This window comes from Pyrus communis, chromosome 17, assembly GCF_963583255.1.
Source record: "Pyrus communis chromosome 17, drPyrComm1.1, whole genome shotgun sequence".
Classification (NCBI taxonomy): domain Eukaryota; kingdom Viridiplantae; phylum Streptophyta; class Magnoliopsida; order Rosales; family Rosaceae; genus Pyrus; species Pyrus communis.
Window position 1 is genome coordinate 1,829,010 of NC_084819.1, and position 16,017 is coordinate 1,845,026.

General features: G+C 37.1%; 1 protein-coding gene across 1 annotated transcript; it reads right to left on the reverse strand.

The window, feature by feature from the left end:
* Positions 1-7,991: 7,991 nt before the first annotated feature.
* Positions 7,992-10,490, reverse strand: LOC137721869 (vacuolar-processing enzyme-like). The gene is made up of 9 exons (XM_068460896.1): positions 10,258-10,490; positions 9,995-10,159; positions 9,734-9,890; positions 9,522-9,604; positions 9,225-9,421; positions 9,025-9,073; positions 8,724-8,915; positions 8,362-8,568; positions 7,992-8,222 (listed from the first exon to the last, which is right to left on the reverse strand). The coding sequence occupies exons 1-9, from the start codon at positions 10,444-10,446 to the stop codon at positions 8,073-8,075; spliced, it is 1,389 nt and encodes a 462-aa protein (XP_068316997.1). The 5' UTR covers positions 10,447-10,490; the 3' UTR covers positions 7,992-8,072.
* Positions 10,491-16,017: the final 5,527 nt, after the last annotated feature.

Here is a 16,017-nt window from a genome sequence, read left to right on the forward strand (position 1 = left end):
TGCATCCCGACAGAAGGGTTATAAATGCTATCACCCTGAAACCCGCCACATGTATGTCACCATGGATGTGGCTTTCTCTGAATCTGAGTATTTTTACACTCTTGTATTCTCACCTTCCGATCCCAAGGGGTAGAGTGTTATTTGTGATCTTAATGGTGTGTTTGGGTAGTTGGAGGTCCAAGACGTGCATCTTTCAGAATGAGATGACAATACCGTGCCAAAGGAGGAAGCAGGGTCTCGGTTGCTTCCTCATGAAGATGATATAGATGGGCAGCCACTGATTGTTGATGAGGAAACTTGTACTGAGAGCCCTTGTGCTGCAGGTGGTGTTCAGCCAGTTGCTATCGAGGCCGAGCTAGCTTCACCGCAAGCATCTGCCGAAGCTAGTTGCCATGAGATTTATGCCGAAGCTTCCCTCCTTTCTCTAGCTCGATTGTGCCATCGTCCAATCTGTCTTCTCTGAATATCCATGAGGTAAGTACTAGTGATGCTCATGTAACTAATGATGTTATAAGTACATATAAACTGCCACCAAGGCAAAATCATGGTGTACCTCCTGGCAGGTTCTCTCCAGAAGGAAAAGTAAAGTATCCCATAACAAATTATGTGTCATGTGAAAACCTTTCACTTGAACGTCAAGCTTGGGTGAACAATGTGGAGTCAATTCAAGTGCCAACTCAGGTACAGGAAGCTTTGAAGAGTCAAGAATGGGTGGAAGCAATGGATGAAGAGATTGCAGAAAAATAATACATGGGAAGTAATGGAGTTTCCAAAAGGGAATAAGCCAGTTGGGTGCCGATGAGTTTTTACATTTAAATACAAAGTTGACGGTTCACTCGACAGGTATAAGGTGCGGTTAGTAGAAAAATGATATACTCAAACGTATGATGTTGATTACTAGGAAACTTTTTCTCCAGTGCCTAAGATGAATACGGTACGAGTTCTTATCTCATTAGCTGCAAATTTGAATTGGCCATTGAAACAATTTGATGTAAAAAATGCGTTTCTTCATGGACATTTGGAGGAGGAAGTGTATATAGATTTTCCTCCAGGATATGATAATAGAGGAAAAACGAGAGTGTGCCGATTGTGGAAGTCTCTTTATGGGCTAAAGCAGTCACCTCATGCATGGTTTGGAAGATTCACTCAGACCATGAGAAAGAATGGGTATTATCAGAGTCATTCTGATCATACTATATTTGTGAAACGAAGGAACAGTAAAGTAACAGCTTTAATTATTTATGTGGATGATATGATAATTACAGAGGGTGATTCAGATGAGATTGTCAAACTATAGAAGAACCTTGCGGCTGAGTTCGAGATGAAGAGTTTGGGTGACTTAAAGTATTTTTTTAGGAGTTGAGGTTGCTCGTTCGTCCAAAGGTATTTTCTTGTCTCAAAGGAAGTATATTCTTGATTTCGTCAAAGTTATTTTCTTGTCTAAAAGGAAGTATGTTCTTGATTTGCTAAAGGAAACAGGTATGCTTGGGTGTAAACCTGTGGATACGCCTATTATGGAGAAACATCACTTAGGGATCAAGAACTAGTGGATAAAGGCGGATATCAGAGGGTGGTAGGAAAACTAATTTATTTAGCTTATACCCGTCCAGATATAGCCTATGCAGTGAGTGTGGTGAGTCAATTTATGCACTCACCAAGTGTGGATCATATGGCTACTGTTAGAGCACTTCCATCGTGTGCTCTTCCCCGAGGGACAGGCCCATGAATAGTGGCAAAGAGCCCGAGCAACCAAGTCCAGTGTGTGCTAGCGATGAAGCCCGAGCGGGCCCGAGGGAGAAGCCCGACACGAGTTGCCAACCCAAAAGCCTGAAGACAACGTGACATGGGCTGACGTCAGGGTGACATCATCTATAATATAAAGTTAATAAAAATATTAAATATTAATAAAAAAGTAAAATTAATAAAAAAATTTAAAAATTGTAAAACCCAGGCTTCGAACTCAACGGCTCTCGTCGGAATTCGTCTCCAAGGTTGATGAACACCCACAGAAAAATGGCAGAGATCCTCTTCCACCCCCACACCGCCTTCGCCCCCACGCACTCGCGATCCTCCTCCTTCCATTAGCGTGCCCAGATCACACGATTTGTGATTTGTTTTCTGGGGAAAGAGGAGAGAGTGAGAGTTTGGTTAGGGAACGGGGAAGATCGGGACCGTTTATGGAGGCTGAGGTGGGTGGGATGGTGAAGATGGAGGAAGAGAGGCGGCGGTGGGGTGGTGAAGATGGAGGAAGAGATGAGGAGGGTTTGGGTGCGTTGGGGGGTTGTGGGGTTGTGGGGGGGACACGGGTTGAAAAGAAAATGTTTGGGCTTTTGGAATGGTGCCAACGCACCATGTGAAAGAGTAGAAGAAAATAATAATAATAATAATAATAATAATAATAATAATAATAATAATAATAATAATAATAATAATAATAATAATAAAGGTTTTGGATTGGCATCACCATGTCAAAAGAAAATAATAAAAATAATAAAAATAATTTTTTAATAGAAAATGGTACAACGAGACCGATTAAAAATCATATCCGAAATTACAAATAAAATTATTTTATATTATTTTAAAAAATTAATATTTTATTGCCTATTCCCAGGGCTATTCAAGTGCAACGGTGGAGATGCAAAAAGTAGTTACTGTTCATTAAAGGCAGTTACTATTCACTAGGTGAATTAAATAGTGAATAGCCTGGGAGAGGGTTTCCCACGGGGGAAGTGCTCTTATGCATATCTTGGTGTTTAAAAAGTTGGCCCTAGGGAAAGGAATCTTGTATAGAAATTCTAGTCATCTAAAAATTAAGGGGATCACTGATGCTGATTAGGCAGGTGATGTGACTGATAAGCGTTCTACTTTTGGATATTTTACGTTCGTTGGTGGAAATTTGATTACTTGGAGAAGCAAGAAACAGAATGTGGTGTCTAGGTCTTCTGCGAAGGCCAAATTCAGAGATATGGTGCATGGAGTGTGTGAAGTTCTTTGGTTACGTAAGTTGCTTTAGGGTATTGGTTTCAAACCAAAGGAGGCTATAGAGTTGTATTGTAACAATAAGTCGGCATAAGAAGTTGCAGAGAATCCGGTACAACATGACAAAACGGAGCATGTGGAGGTTGATCGACATTTCATTAAGGAAAAGCTCGAGAAGAAGATTGTGTCAATATCATTTGTGAACTCAGAAAAGCATCTTGCGGATATCCTCACTCATGTCGTGTGTAGTAGAGTTTTTGGTGACTCACTTGTCAAGTTAGGCATGTGTGACATCTATGCTCCAAGTTGAGGGGAGTGTTGCGTGAGTTAGTTTAGAATGGGAATGTAAATATTGTGTAAATATTAGAGTCATTTATTAGGAATGATATTTCTTATGTCATTTTTTAGTTTATCTTGAAGAACAAGGATTACATGTATTATATTCCCAATTATGCAATACTTGAAAATTAGGCCGTAAATTTAATTTTTTTGTAGAATTATCAGAGAGACGGGTCATACGGCCCACTTCCAACAACACCGATATTGTCCCCAACTTGATAATTACCACCTGCACAATCCGTCAGCTGTGGGGTTTTATCAAAAAATGCCTCAATGTTAGTTAGAGTGGAGTTAGGATATTTAAACTATTACTTATCTTTAAGTATGGATGATGCGAGCTTCAACACACCTCCTCATGTGGACCCAATTAGTGGGTCACATGTGGGAGATCCACACATCGGCAACCACATGGAGCCAAGGGGACTCACCCTACAATCGGGGCCAAGGGGCCCACCCATCACGTGGTTGTACAGTACGGGCCCACTCTCTGGCTATGATACCATGTAGAATTATCAGAGAGACAGGCCATACGGCCCACTTCCAACAACATCGATATTGTCCCCAACTTGGTAATTATCACCTGCACAATCCGTCAGGTGTGGGGTTTTATCGAAAAATGCCTCGATGTTAGTTAGAGTGGAGTTATGATGTTTAAACTATTACTTATCTTTAAGTATGGACAATGCGAGATTCAACACGCTCCCTCACGTGGGACCCAATTAGTGGGTCACACGTGGGAGATCCACTCATCGGCAACCACGTGGAGCCAAGGGGACTCACCCTACACGCGGAACCAAGGGGACTCACCTTACCCGCGGGGCCAAGGGACACATCATCATCGCATAGGGCCAAGGAGGCCCACCCATCACGTGGCTGTACAGTACGGGCCCGTTCCTTGGCTCTGATACCATGTAGAATTATCAGAGAGATGGTCATACGGCCCACTTCCAACAACACCGATATTGTCCCCAACTTGGTAATTACCACCTGCACAATCCGTCAGGTATGGAGTTTTATCACAAAAGGCCTCGATGTTAGCTAGAGTGGAGTTAGGATATTTAAACTATTACTTATCTTTAAGTATGGATGATGTGGGATTCAACACGCCCCTCACGTGGGACCTAATTAGTGGCTCACACGTGGAAGATTCACACATCGGCAACCATGTGGAGCCAAAGGGACTCACCTTACACGTGGGGGCAAGGTATCTACCATCATCGCGTGGGGCCAAGGGGGCCCACCCATCACGTGGTTGTATAGTACGGACCCACTCTCTGACTCTGATACCATGTAGAATTATCAGAGAGACGGGCCATACAGCTCACTTCCAACAACACCGATATTGTCCCTAACTTGGTAATTACCACTTACACAATCCATCAGGTGTGGGGTTTTATCACAAAAAAACATCGATATTAGTTAGAATGGAGTTAGGATATTTAAACTATTACTTATTTTTAAGTATAGACGATGTGGGATTCAACACTAATAACAGTTCTCTTTAAATTTTGTCATTAATTGATAGGTTTTGGTTTTATATTATTCACTGCTTTCTGGACTGTCCACAATGTCCTACGTCATCTTGGGCTATCGGGTCACAACTTCTTCCATCTAGGAAAGGATTGCATACACCCGTGGAATGTCGCTTTGCTGTCTCAGATCAACAATACAAAGTTTTGTGTAAGATCAATAATACAAAGTTTTGTGTAAGTTTCATCAGTTTGTATCTTTATCTTATTAGAAATATTGTATAAATGATATGCGAAATGATTTACTAGTGAGAACTATTGACATTTGGTGTGTATTATGTCATTAAATATGTCAACTGATTGAAGGGGAAAAAAAATAAAAAAATAAAAAATAAAAAATAAAAACCTAAAACGAAAATACGAATGTCAAATGGCCAAACAATTATTGATTTCACTGTGTTCGGGTGAAAGAACTCCAAGAATTATGAAGACTATGTTCGGGTGAAAGATTTCCAAGTCCCACTGAATTGATGTCAAGTTAGTAAGAAGGATAATAACAAAATGTTAGATATGAGGGATTATAAATACACTAATAGATGAGATACCTTTAAATGTACATATGTATCTTCACTATATCACTTTGTATAGTACGTAAATGCTAAGGGGACTTTTTCACAGTGAGACTTTTTATGGACTCTCTGTCACCTTACAGTTTAACGTTAATTTATGTGCCAACATTATAAAGTATTGTATAAATAAAAAAAATGGCAAAAAGTCCGTGGAAATTCTCCTTAGCATTTTTATGTACATACTACACACTATAGGCCTTCGATGAATTATCAAGGCATAACCCAGCAAAATTACGTCTCTTCTATTTGATTTATGCCCTGCTTCTTATTCTTGTATGCACCATATGAGCGTTACAAAGCATAGAAGAGAGATACGTAAATGATACTTCACAACTACGGTTACTATAATATTTTCGATTCCACAGAGATGTTTGTTTAGAACCCTGGGATTTTTTTTTTTTTTTTTTTACACAACCCAGCAAAATTATGTCTCTTCTATTTGATTTATGCCCTGCTTCTTTTATGTTCTTTTATGCACCATATGAGCATTACAAAGGCATAGAAGAGAGATATGTAAATGATACTTCACAACTACTATTTCTATAATACAAAGAAAAAAGGATAAAAAAAATTACATGAAAAGAAGGGGGAGATTCTTTTTTTTTTTTTTTTTTTAAACCTCGACGGTACGAAAGGAGTTTTATTGATATCGAAAAAAATAGTACACCTAGTCAGGGAGGACAGAAACCTAACCCCTTATTACAAGAAAAAAAAAGGGATAAAAATACATGAAAGAAGGGGTGCACATAAACTTGACCCTTCTAGAAACAGAAACAACAAAGATACAAGGAAAAGAGAGAGAAAAAGAGGGGAGGGTTGGAGGGGGGGGGGGGGGGGGGAACATGAAATCTAACCCCTTTAAAGCCGAACTTAAAGGTCTAAACCTACAAACCAGAACAAGGAACATCACAAGGTTAAGAAAAAAATAAAACAAGAAAGTGAGACAAACATGTATGCCGAGATGCACATTAATTTAAGAAGCGGAAACTAGGAAAGCTAACATAGTCTGAAAAGAAGGGGAGATTTGATATGTTTTATTGAGCATCATTGTGTCTCCAATCTGTTGAGATTGTTAAGGATATCGATCCTCTGCTACATAAGTAATTCTTCCTTCTTTAATTAGTTTAATCTTAATTTCGCTATTTTCTTCGATTCGAAGATTCTCCGAAGAGCATTTAAATTTGAGCTTCACTTTTCAGAATGGTTGATTTGTTGCTTACTCGTATCTTTTATTTTCTTTCAGCTTTATTGTTCTTCTATCTATTATTCAAGCTGGGGATCTTCCAATGCATTGGACAAAGCCTATGTAAAATGTGTTGGGCTGCATGTGAGACGTATGGGTTTGCATTGGGAGATATTACTTGTTTCTTGTGGTACAAGCTAAGGAACACTAGGCGGATAGGCCGACTGCGTCACCTCACTGCCATCGCCACCGCCAACTTCCAGACATAGAACAAGGCTTCAGTTCGAGTAAAGAAAATGACATGTGGGATAACTATCATAATTTAAACGTCAGTAGAAAGCGGAAGTTATTCACCGGGAGAAGAAAGGATAGGCTGCAGAGCTCTATTTACCCCTTCAATTAGGAATGTTACTCGTAGCCATCACCATGTAAGGTTAAAGTCCAGGGGAAGGTCTGTTCAGGTTGTGGGCATGTCTCGAATGGTGAGAAGCTCTAGACGTCTTCAATTAAGCAAGGTGAGAAATATTAGAAGGCAAGTCAGAACGTCGAAGAGGAGGAGAATTGGTTGATTGTCTGTCATTCTGAAATTAGTTTGGAACTAGTATTGTATTTTGATTAGTTGAATTTTTAGATATGACGTCTAATAAAAAAATATATGAGATTGGAAATCCTCGCGTATGACGAGACTATATAAATTATAATGCACAAGTACCTCCCTCCCATCGGAGTCTAGAGACCAAATCCAACATAGGTTTTCTCATTTTCATGAAATAACGAAACTACTGGCACACCAGATTTAAAATTATTTAAGAGAAACGAATGATGAATCTTCACATCAAAAGTCCAAATCAACGATTAAAAAGGATCAAATTTGATCTACGATGATATACAGAACTAATTTTTTCGCTCTTTAATTAAATTCTTTTCTCTCAGCAGAGATTTTACTTCACTAGCCTTGCAAGACCATTTCCGAAAATATTTTGTATTATTTTCGGTTTTCTTATTGCATCTTGATAGTGTTTTGTAAAGATGGTATTTTGCATGCTAGTTTTGGAAAGGATAGAGGTCACCAAAAATGGTGATGATTGCACAGAATTTAAGAAGGGAATGTCGATTATTGGAGACTGCTACTGCGGCAGCTCATAGCGCACACACTTTTATATATGTAATTGATAGGGTTTTTGGATTGCACGGTCGACAGCCCTTATCTCCATTGGAGCTAGCTGACAAAATGCTCACCAACCTATTCGTACAAAGCTAATCTTAGCCCTTCATTGGAGCTTTTAATCTAAGCCTTACACTTGTAAAAAACTATCACTTAACTTAAACTAGCCGTTACATTTCAAAAGAAAATAGCCGTTGGCGTTCTTAGTCTAGCTGCTGCAATTTCTTCAAGATCAACTCCAGAAATAATTCAGCATCCAACACATCACACATATATGTATTGATCATTTATCTGATCAAAAGGAAGTTCTAGACATTGGGTTTGTTGGCACAAGTTTGATCAGATGCTGCAACCATTTTCTCTGTGGTAATCCCAGCATTGCATATGTTGGCTATAGCTCGCGTGTACTTCATTCCGTATGCAGATAAATGTCCACAGTACTTCTCATAAATATTCATCTGCATGGAAAGAACTCAAAATCAATTATCTCAGAGATAAAAGTTGTTGATTTACTTCAAAAAACTGAACAAAGAAGAACAAGCACTTGCGTGTCATCTGTATCAATTTGATGTATAGAATTACAGGAGATAAACTTACAAAGTTCTTGAAGCAGTCCCAATTATCTACCACAGGTTGCCCCTGTGGCCTAACATTCATTAAAACGTTTGAGCTCTTCTCGTGTCCGAACAAAACCTCCCCTAGTTTCGTTATGCTATAGTCCACGTTTTTCCTATGAGCAATTTCAAGCAGCAGCTGCTTCTGAGCACCCTGTTTCTCTTGAGATCCGGTAGGAGCTTTTTGCAGCTGAAACATATAGAACAAAAAATACAAATTGTCAAAAACATACGAAAAGTTCTCTGTCCGGAGAGTTTGGCATGTACTAATCAATTCATATATGTGTATACATGAAAATTAAACACATTGAAGTTTGGAATTCAGAATAAAAGAAGAGCAGAAACCTTTTGCTGAAAGTAGAGGAGCTTCGTGTCACGTTGGTTAACAGCCCTTGAGATCGAGGGTGAAGAGATATCGCTGGTGGAAGTATGGCTACGATTAGAAAGATCTGCACCCATGTAAGCAAAGAGGAACTCCTGTTTATGACTCATATCTCCGTACTGCATAACATGCGAATTAGTTGTTCTTCTTCGAACCTGTAATTCAATCGACATGGTCACATGGTTATATTATTCTAATTTCACCAACATTAGACATTATGATATCCATAAATATTTTACACACGAGAAACTTTCAAAATATTACCCTTTCATATTGATTCTCCAAAGTTTCTTTATGCAAATCACTTATGTCACTGCTCTCAAATGTGAAAATATGGTCCAAAAGTCACCGAAACAACAAAGCAATTAGTCTAGGCATTTGATCGAAAATGTGTTTGAAACTGACAAAGTAATGTACTCTGTTAAATTAGAACAGCATTTTCAAAAAGAAAGGCACTGCATTACCAATCCTCCATCCAGGAAATGCTATACAAGTCTCCCAAACAAGTATCAAACTCGTCAGGAAGTGATGGGTCACCGGGACAATATGTTCCATAACTACTCTCTTCTGCATTCGACGCAGTGGTAGCATAAACACTCAGATTACTTGAAAGGAGGCCCTCAAACATGCTCCCTGCCTCGCAAGCTTCAAGGTAAAATACCTATTTTTTTTTTTCCACATAAATGCATCAAAACTCAGAAAATCATCAAAAAAAGAGTTGAAGACTTCAGTAAGACTGTTACTCAAGTGAACATTCTTACCATGCTTTTGTAACCTTTAGAAGCATGCTTCTTCTGTAGTACACGTATGAGATCTTTCGCATAAACATAATCGCTAGGCATCCCTGAACACAATATACTGTTTATATGCAACCCGAAGAACAAAATTTACTGAATTTATGGGACTATATAAGATCACTAAATATATATTTTCAAAGTTAATAAAATTAAAATAAAAAAAAGCTACAAATTACCAAGTAATCCTACAGAACCATGGTCTGCATAATATATGAAAACATGGTCATTCGGACCGCTACTTAGAACCTTGCCACTTCCTCCGGTAAGAGCACTTTTGTCTCCGAGAATAACAGCATAGAGATTGCGTGCGTTAACATGATCTCCTGTATAATCCTGCATCAGAAAAAAAAAAAATACTTACAGGTAACTAAACAATGTTAAACTAACAAATTAACCAGCTAGAAATTAAAAATCAGACTCAGAAAATTAGTTACGACCTTGGGAACTCCTTTATAAACATCAGGTCCGTTTGGCTTGTTGATGATGACTCCTTTTCGAGGATTTTCCGAGTTGTATGCGATATCATCGTACATGAAAACGATGATGTTCTCGTCTTTCAGTCCTCCTTTCTTCAGTATCTGGTACGCATGGCATATGTCAGCCTGCATGGAACGACAAGGATTAGCCCTAAATTTTATTACTTGTAACACAATTAACATAAAATGTGACTAATTAATCAAAATTTTGGACAAGCTTAAACCTGGTGCCTGTAGTTGTCGTAACCACTTGATCCTGCAACCAGAACTGCCCATCCTTTTCCCTTATCAGTAGTGGTACGTGAAGAGCCCTTGTTATCTCCATTAATTTCAGGGAAGCAGAAGCTTCCATGAATAGCCAAACTTAACAAAGTAAGAGACAGTAAAACCCCACAATAACCATGATTATCCATGATCTGCAGATTAACCTTGACTAAACAATAGCCAAACTCTCAAGTCAAGTACGAATGCATGTTCGTCTAATGAAGGAGTCAATTTATAGATGTCTTACGGTTGAAATGAATGGTTCAGATTAAATCCCCCCTACGTGCTCGAGAAGGAAATGCATGTCTAAAATCTTCTGAGGAATAATTGTTTCAAACTTCATCAACCCACTCCACTCTTCATCATCAACTTTGTGATCCTAGACGTACGTGGCCCACCGTATCATGGATTAATTCTAACAAATATAATGAAATACGCCAACCATCATATAGTGTAAAAGATAATGAAAATAGATATAGTTTATTATAGTATAGTTTAATGGTATTTCTCTATATTTTAAATATGAAGTCTATGTTCGATTCTTCAAAATGACAACCTTAGTATTGTAGCCTAGTAGTATTCCTCTTCACTTGTAAGTGCATGATAGGTCATAGGTTCCGGCTTCCTAGAATTCGATACCAAATTATGATTGACTCATCGTATGATTTATCCAAAATTTCAACCCGCAATATTGTTGTATATGAAAATTTGTCTCCGCTTATAAATGAGAGGTTTTACGTAAAACTTCATAGTTTTGGTGAGGTTAACGTCAAATTATTTTGACTGACACATATTGTTCTAAAAATCCCCGCCTAGCTAGCGCCTAGGTGACTGTACACCACCCCATTTAGTCTCTAGGCCTTTGAAAATTAAGAAAGTGCGCCTAGACCTGCCTAGCACGTTTAAACCTGCCTATGTCGAGACTCTCAAGAGACTAGTTGAATACTTGAATGAACACTCATTATATGCTTGTTCCCTATAGTTTCAATATGGTTGTCTAATACTCCATAATCTATATGTCATTTTATTTATCAATTTATGTATGCCATTACAATTATGTGTTTTTTTTAAAGTATAAATAGATATTTGTTTATACAATATACCATAAATTTACTTAAATGTGCCTAGTACGCCTAGGCCCCCGCCTAGCAGCTTAGGCACTAGGCCCAATCCACCGCCCGACTAGCGGCTAACGTCTATTAGAACCAGTGTAACTTAACCAAATTTTCCATTCTCAATGTTTAATACAATGTCCTAAGATTGCTTTAAGCCAATTGCCTTAAAGTTTAAGATTTTGGGTTTGGATATTTCAATATGGTATAATTACAACTCAGCGCAAGTCATCTGTACAAGGATCATCCAATAAAATTATAGGAAAACTAATGAAAATAGCTTGAAAACTTTGAGATTTAACGAAAAAGACAAAATAAAGGGTAAAGTAAATAGTACCAGGATTGACTTTTTAGTGTAAAAATGTGATTTTTCGTTTAAATGAACAGTATCGGGAGCTTTTCGTTAAAGTTCCCTAAAATTATTGGTCATCCAAAAAGGGGGTGATGGTTTTAGACTGTGTATCTTCTATTTTCACATTGGAATTACCAGCTATGACTGATGAATTAAATCATGCAAATTTGGATAAATTTCTTCCATTCAATCGAATACATTGCTGATTATGTAGTGGCATTTCCCACAGAATTGCTGTGTGACACGCATGAAAATTGCTATGTAAAGGACTCCCTTAATTTGATGTGCATAACCACCTTATATGAATGGTGGTTATTCGGTTTCAAAATTCTCGCTTTTAATAATATTTGTAGCATCACTCAGTACTATTTTCTGATGGTATTTTTCTTTATTTGCAAGTAAAAAATCTTATGTTTGAATGTCGTGGCTGACGAATTCAATAATAGACTGTCCAGCTTAACTCTTCTATCTTTAGTGTAAATATATTAATGTACTAAAAGAAAATACTTGTATTGAACCAAACTAATGACTCACATAATTATTTGCACGTTGAACATGTAATGTTTATTTTATTTGACCAATAGTGGAGTGGACTTACTTCCGAGGTCATGCACCACAGCTTTCCATATATATGTAGTCTATCAAAAAGTTATATGACCTAATAATTTGTATGGTGTGGCATGTTTATTTTATTTTCCCATCTAGAAGAACATTTGTGCTAGGAAAGAAATGTACAATTTATTTTTCGATACAAGTTATATTTTATTTTAAATTAATTTAAAGTTTGGGGATGAAAATTCAAATTTCGGCGGGTGTTCACGTTGGGGTGAGTCAACATCCAAGTTTAAATTGTGATTTATTTTTCTTTTCTTAGAAGACTTCCATTTGTACAAAGGTTAGGATTTTATTTTTTATTATAAAATAGATTAAAAATGTTTTCTTCTTGCTCAACAAAGATTGTATCTCAATAAATTTATGCCTCGGCAGAGACAATAATCCATAACAATGTTAGGCTCTATATTTTAACCGCACAAGCGGGAGCTCATTTACTCTAGCCAATGTAGTTACACCTACGTTTGCATATGTACAATCCAATTAGGAGTTGGTAGGACATAAACAAGGGATTCCACATCTATAGAGATGTACAATTAAGAAAGTTGATTAAAATATATATGCTAAAACAAAAATTAGGCACAAATTAAGTTGGTTGTCAAGTAAACAGAGAGAGTATAGTGAATGGTTGGATGATGACCAAACCCCACTTGTAGAATGAGAGAAGTGAAGGAACTTAAAAACCGGTGGCCATTCGAAAGAAAGAGTAGAAAAGAGTGAACTTCTCAAAATTTTGAGACCCAATTGTGAGACCCAAAAGAAGGTACGCACTCTCCATATATTATGGTAATTCCCCTCAACATGCTTTGTGCGAGCATAAAACACCAAATTGAAATCCGTGTTGGTGGCCACAAAGTAACAAGGTAGATGTAGGACTGTAGGAGTAACCTCCAACTCATTAAGTAAATGAGAAATCCAAGTTTCAACACACAACCTAGGAATAGAACGATATTTAGCCTCATAAGAACAGCGAGAAAAGAATCGGTTGTTTTTTTAGCTCTCTAAGTTATATGGCTGAGACCAAGAAACATACAAAAATAAATAGTCAAATGATGAGTATCAGAACAACCAGCTCAATTAGCATTGGAAAAATCAAAATATGATGGAGACCAACGACGAAATATAGGCATAAAAACAACCAAATTTGAAGAATGAGGAGCACTCATAAACTGAAAATAAAAAAATAAAAATAAAACATTATGATGTAACATTCTGTTTGGATGAGAAAATTTTTAAGATTATTCAAGAATTTTGAAATGACGGAATTTGTTTTCAGAAATTTGTGAATTTTCTCGTTTGAAATGACGGAATCTGTTTAAACTCTCACTTATAGAAATTTGGAAATAGTACCTAGTTACATGAAATTTAAACTTGAGAATTGGAGGTCCCAAATTCCTTGTTTTTTCTATGTGGAAATTCTATATTTTTATGTTTATGAATCCAAACAAAGGAATTAGTACATGTCAATATACAAATTCTGACTTTTGCCAAAATTTGAAGTTTATTTTCCTTATCCAAATATAGTATAAAAGAAATGTCGAAGGTCTGATAGTGAAGAAAGCCAACAAGCTATCTATACTCCCCCATGACATCATAAATGTAACTCTCCCTCAAAGAGGACAGTTATTTGGAGGTATGAAAATACAAGCTTTTTTTTTCTTTTTGAACAAATGATATATTATTTACACTAAGGGGAAGGGGGTGAGCTTAGCCTCACAATGAGCTCGTAATAATGTGGTTCAAATTTGCATCTGACGAGAATCGAACCTAAGACCTCTCACTTGCATGTTAAGAGGAATATCACTAGACCGTAGTACTAAATAGCAAAACACAAGTTTTTTTAATTGGCTAATTTTCTAGAGTGTATACAATACATGTCTGTAATCGTTCGCCTTCATTTCCATATAGTCCTTAGTTTCGGTCTAGATACTGATTACTTGGATGACACGAAAGTTATTTGATAAAGAATATATCTTGTGGATTTCATAAGGCAATATTCATATACACTCAATTAGGGAATGACTCTAGAGTGACTGAATCATATTAGGCGTGCGAAATCAATTCAGGCTATTGACTTAATGTAGGAGTGTTTGACCTACTTAATTTAGGATAATTTTTATACAAAAATCTGTTTTGATTTGGCCTAGGAATTAGGCGACGAAACTCCTACAAAAATAAGTTCTGCATCTTTCGTTAAACGCATATGGTATAACCCTAATATTCGATGTTGCATCTTTCGTTTTACATATGTTAGGTTTTGAGAGCAACTCAGTGAAAGTTTTCTAAACCTAGCATTCATTCATACATCATCTCTTCATGAAAAAGCTGTTTTCCCTCGCACTCGTGCAAATCTTTGTGTTTCGTATTCGTAGTTTTACTTTCGAATTGTTAATTGTGTTGTTTGTTCTTACTGTTTTACAGTAGGATTGAAACTACGGCCTGCACTGTATCTCGATCCACCAAATTAGCAATTTCAAGGTACAAACTAGAAGCCACTTGTAAGTAAGAGGTTTTAGGTTCGATTATCGCTAAATGCGAATTTGAACCACTTTATTGCAAGCTCATTGTGAGGCTTAGCCCACTTCCCCACCCTCTTAGTGTGGATAATATCGTTTGTTCCAAAAAAACAAAAAAGTTACAAAGTAGAAAACCAGTCTGACATAATGTGGCACTTGAGAAGATAATGGTATACTTGGTTTGTGAAAGATGAAGTCTTGCATCGGTAGAGGATCAGGTGGCATGTAGCCCTAAATTAATTAATAAGATAGCGAACCAAGGTCCATGAGTTCGAACTCATTGCCACATGTAATAGTTACTAAGAAAACGAGATAGGGTCGAAACAATAGCATCAACATACAATATAAGAACCATAATACCAGAAGACGAGCAAAAGATATATTAATCCTGATTTTGAACAAACCAAAATCGGATCAAGAAGCCATTGATTTGTGACACTAAAACCAAGCTCATATACCTTGCTTAAGACCACAAATATCTTTGTGCAGTTGGCAATGTTGAGTAAGATGACATGTGAGTAGAATCAACAGTTGAAGTTATTTTTGCACATCTTTTTTAGATTCTCATATAGTCTTTTTTATTTATGACAATCAAATTAAATAAATCAAGCAGAATTAACGATCGAGATAGAACAGAATTTACGTAAAAAATTAAAAATAGTGTGTGAAAAGATTTATCATCAACAAATCTTGGAGCTTGAAACATGATAACAATAGTGCTCACATATCCATAAAGAAAAATAGTTTTCACATTTAGTTGACTGAGCAGTCAACCAAATTGTGCAGTCCACAACTTTGGGCAAGGTGAGTAGAATCAACAAATCTGGAGGTCTTGGAGCTTGAAACATGATAACAATAGTGCTCACATATCCATAAAGAAAAATATTTTTCACATCTAGTTGACTGAGCAGTCAACAAAATTGTGCAGTCCACAACTTTGGGCAAGGTGAGTAGAATCAACAAATCTGGAGGTTAAGGCATGAAAACGGTAGTGCCACTTATCCATGAAGAAAAGCATTAGGGCATGAAAACAGTAGTGCCACTTATCCATGAAGAAAAGCATTAGGGCATGAAAACAGTAGTGCCACTTATCAATGAAGAAAAAGCATTCTTCCCACTTAGTTGACC

Coding starts and splice junctions, on each gene's coding strand:
- LOC137721869 (XM_068460896.1), bottom strand. CDS start 10,446: ATGGATAATCATGGTTATTGTGGGGTTTTACTGTCTCTTACTTTGTTA. Junction 9,891..9,994: donor TTTATAAAGGAGTTCCCAAG/GTCGTAACTAAT, acceptor TTTCTGATGCAG/GATTATACAGGAGATCATGT. Junction 8,569..8,723: donor TCCTCTACTTTCAGCAAAAG/GTTTCTGCTCTT, acceptor TATATGTTTCAG/CTGCAAAAAGCTCCTACCGG.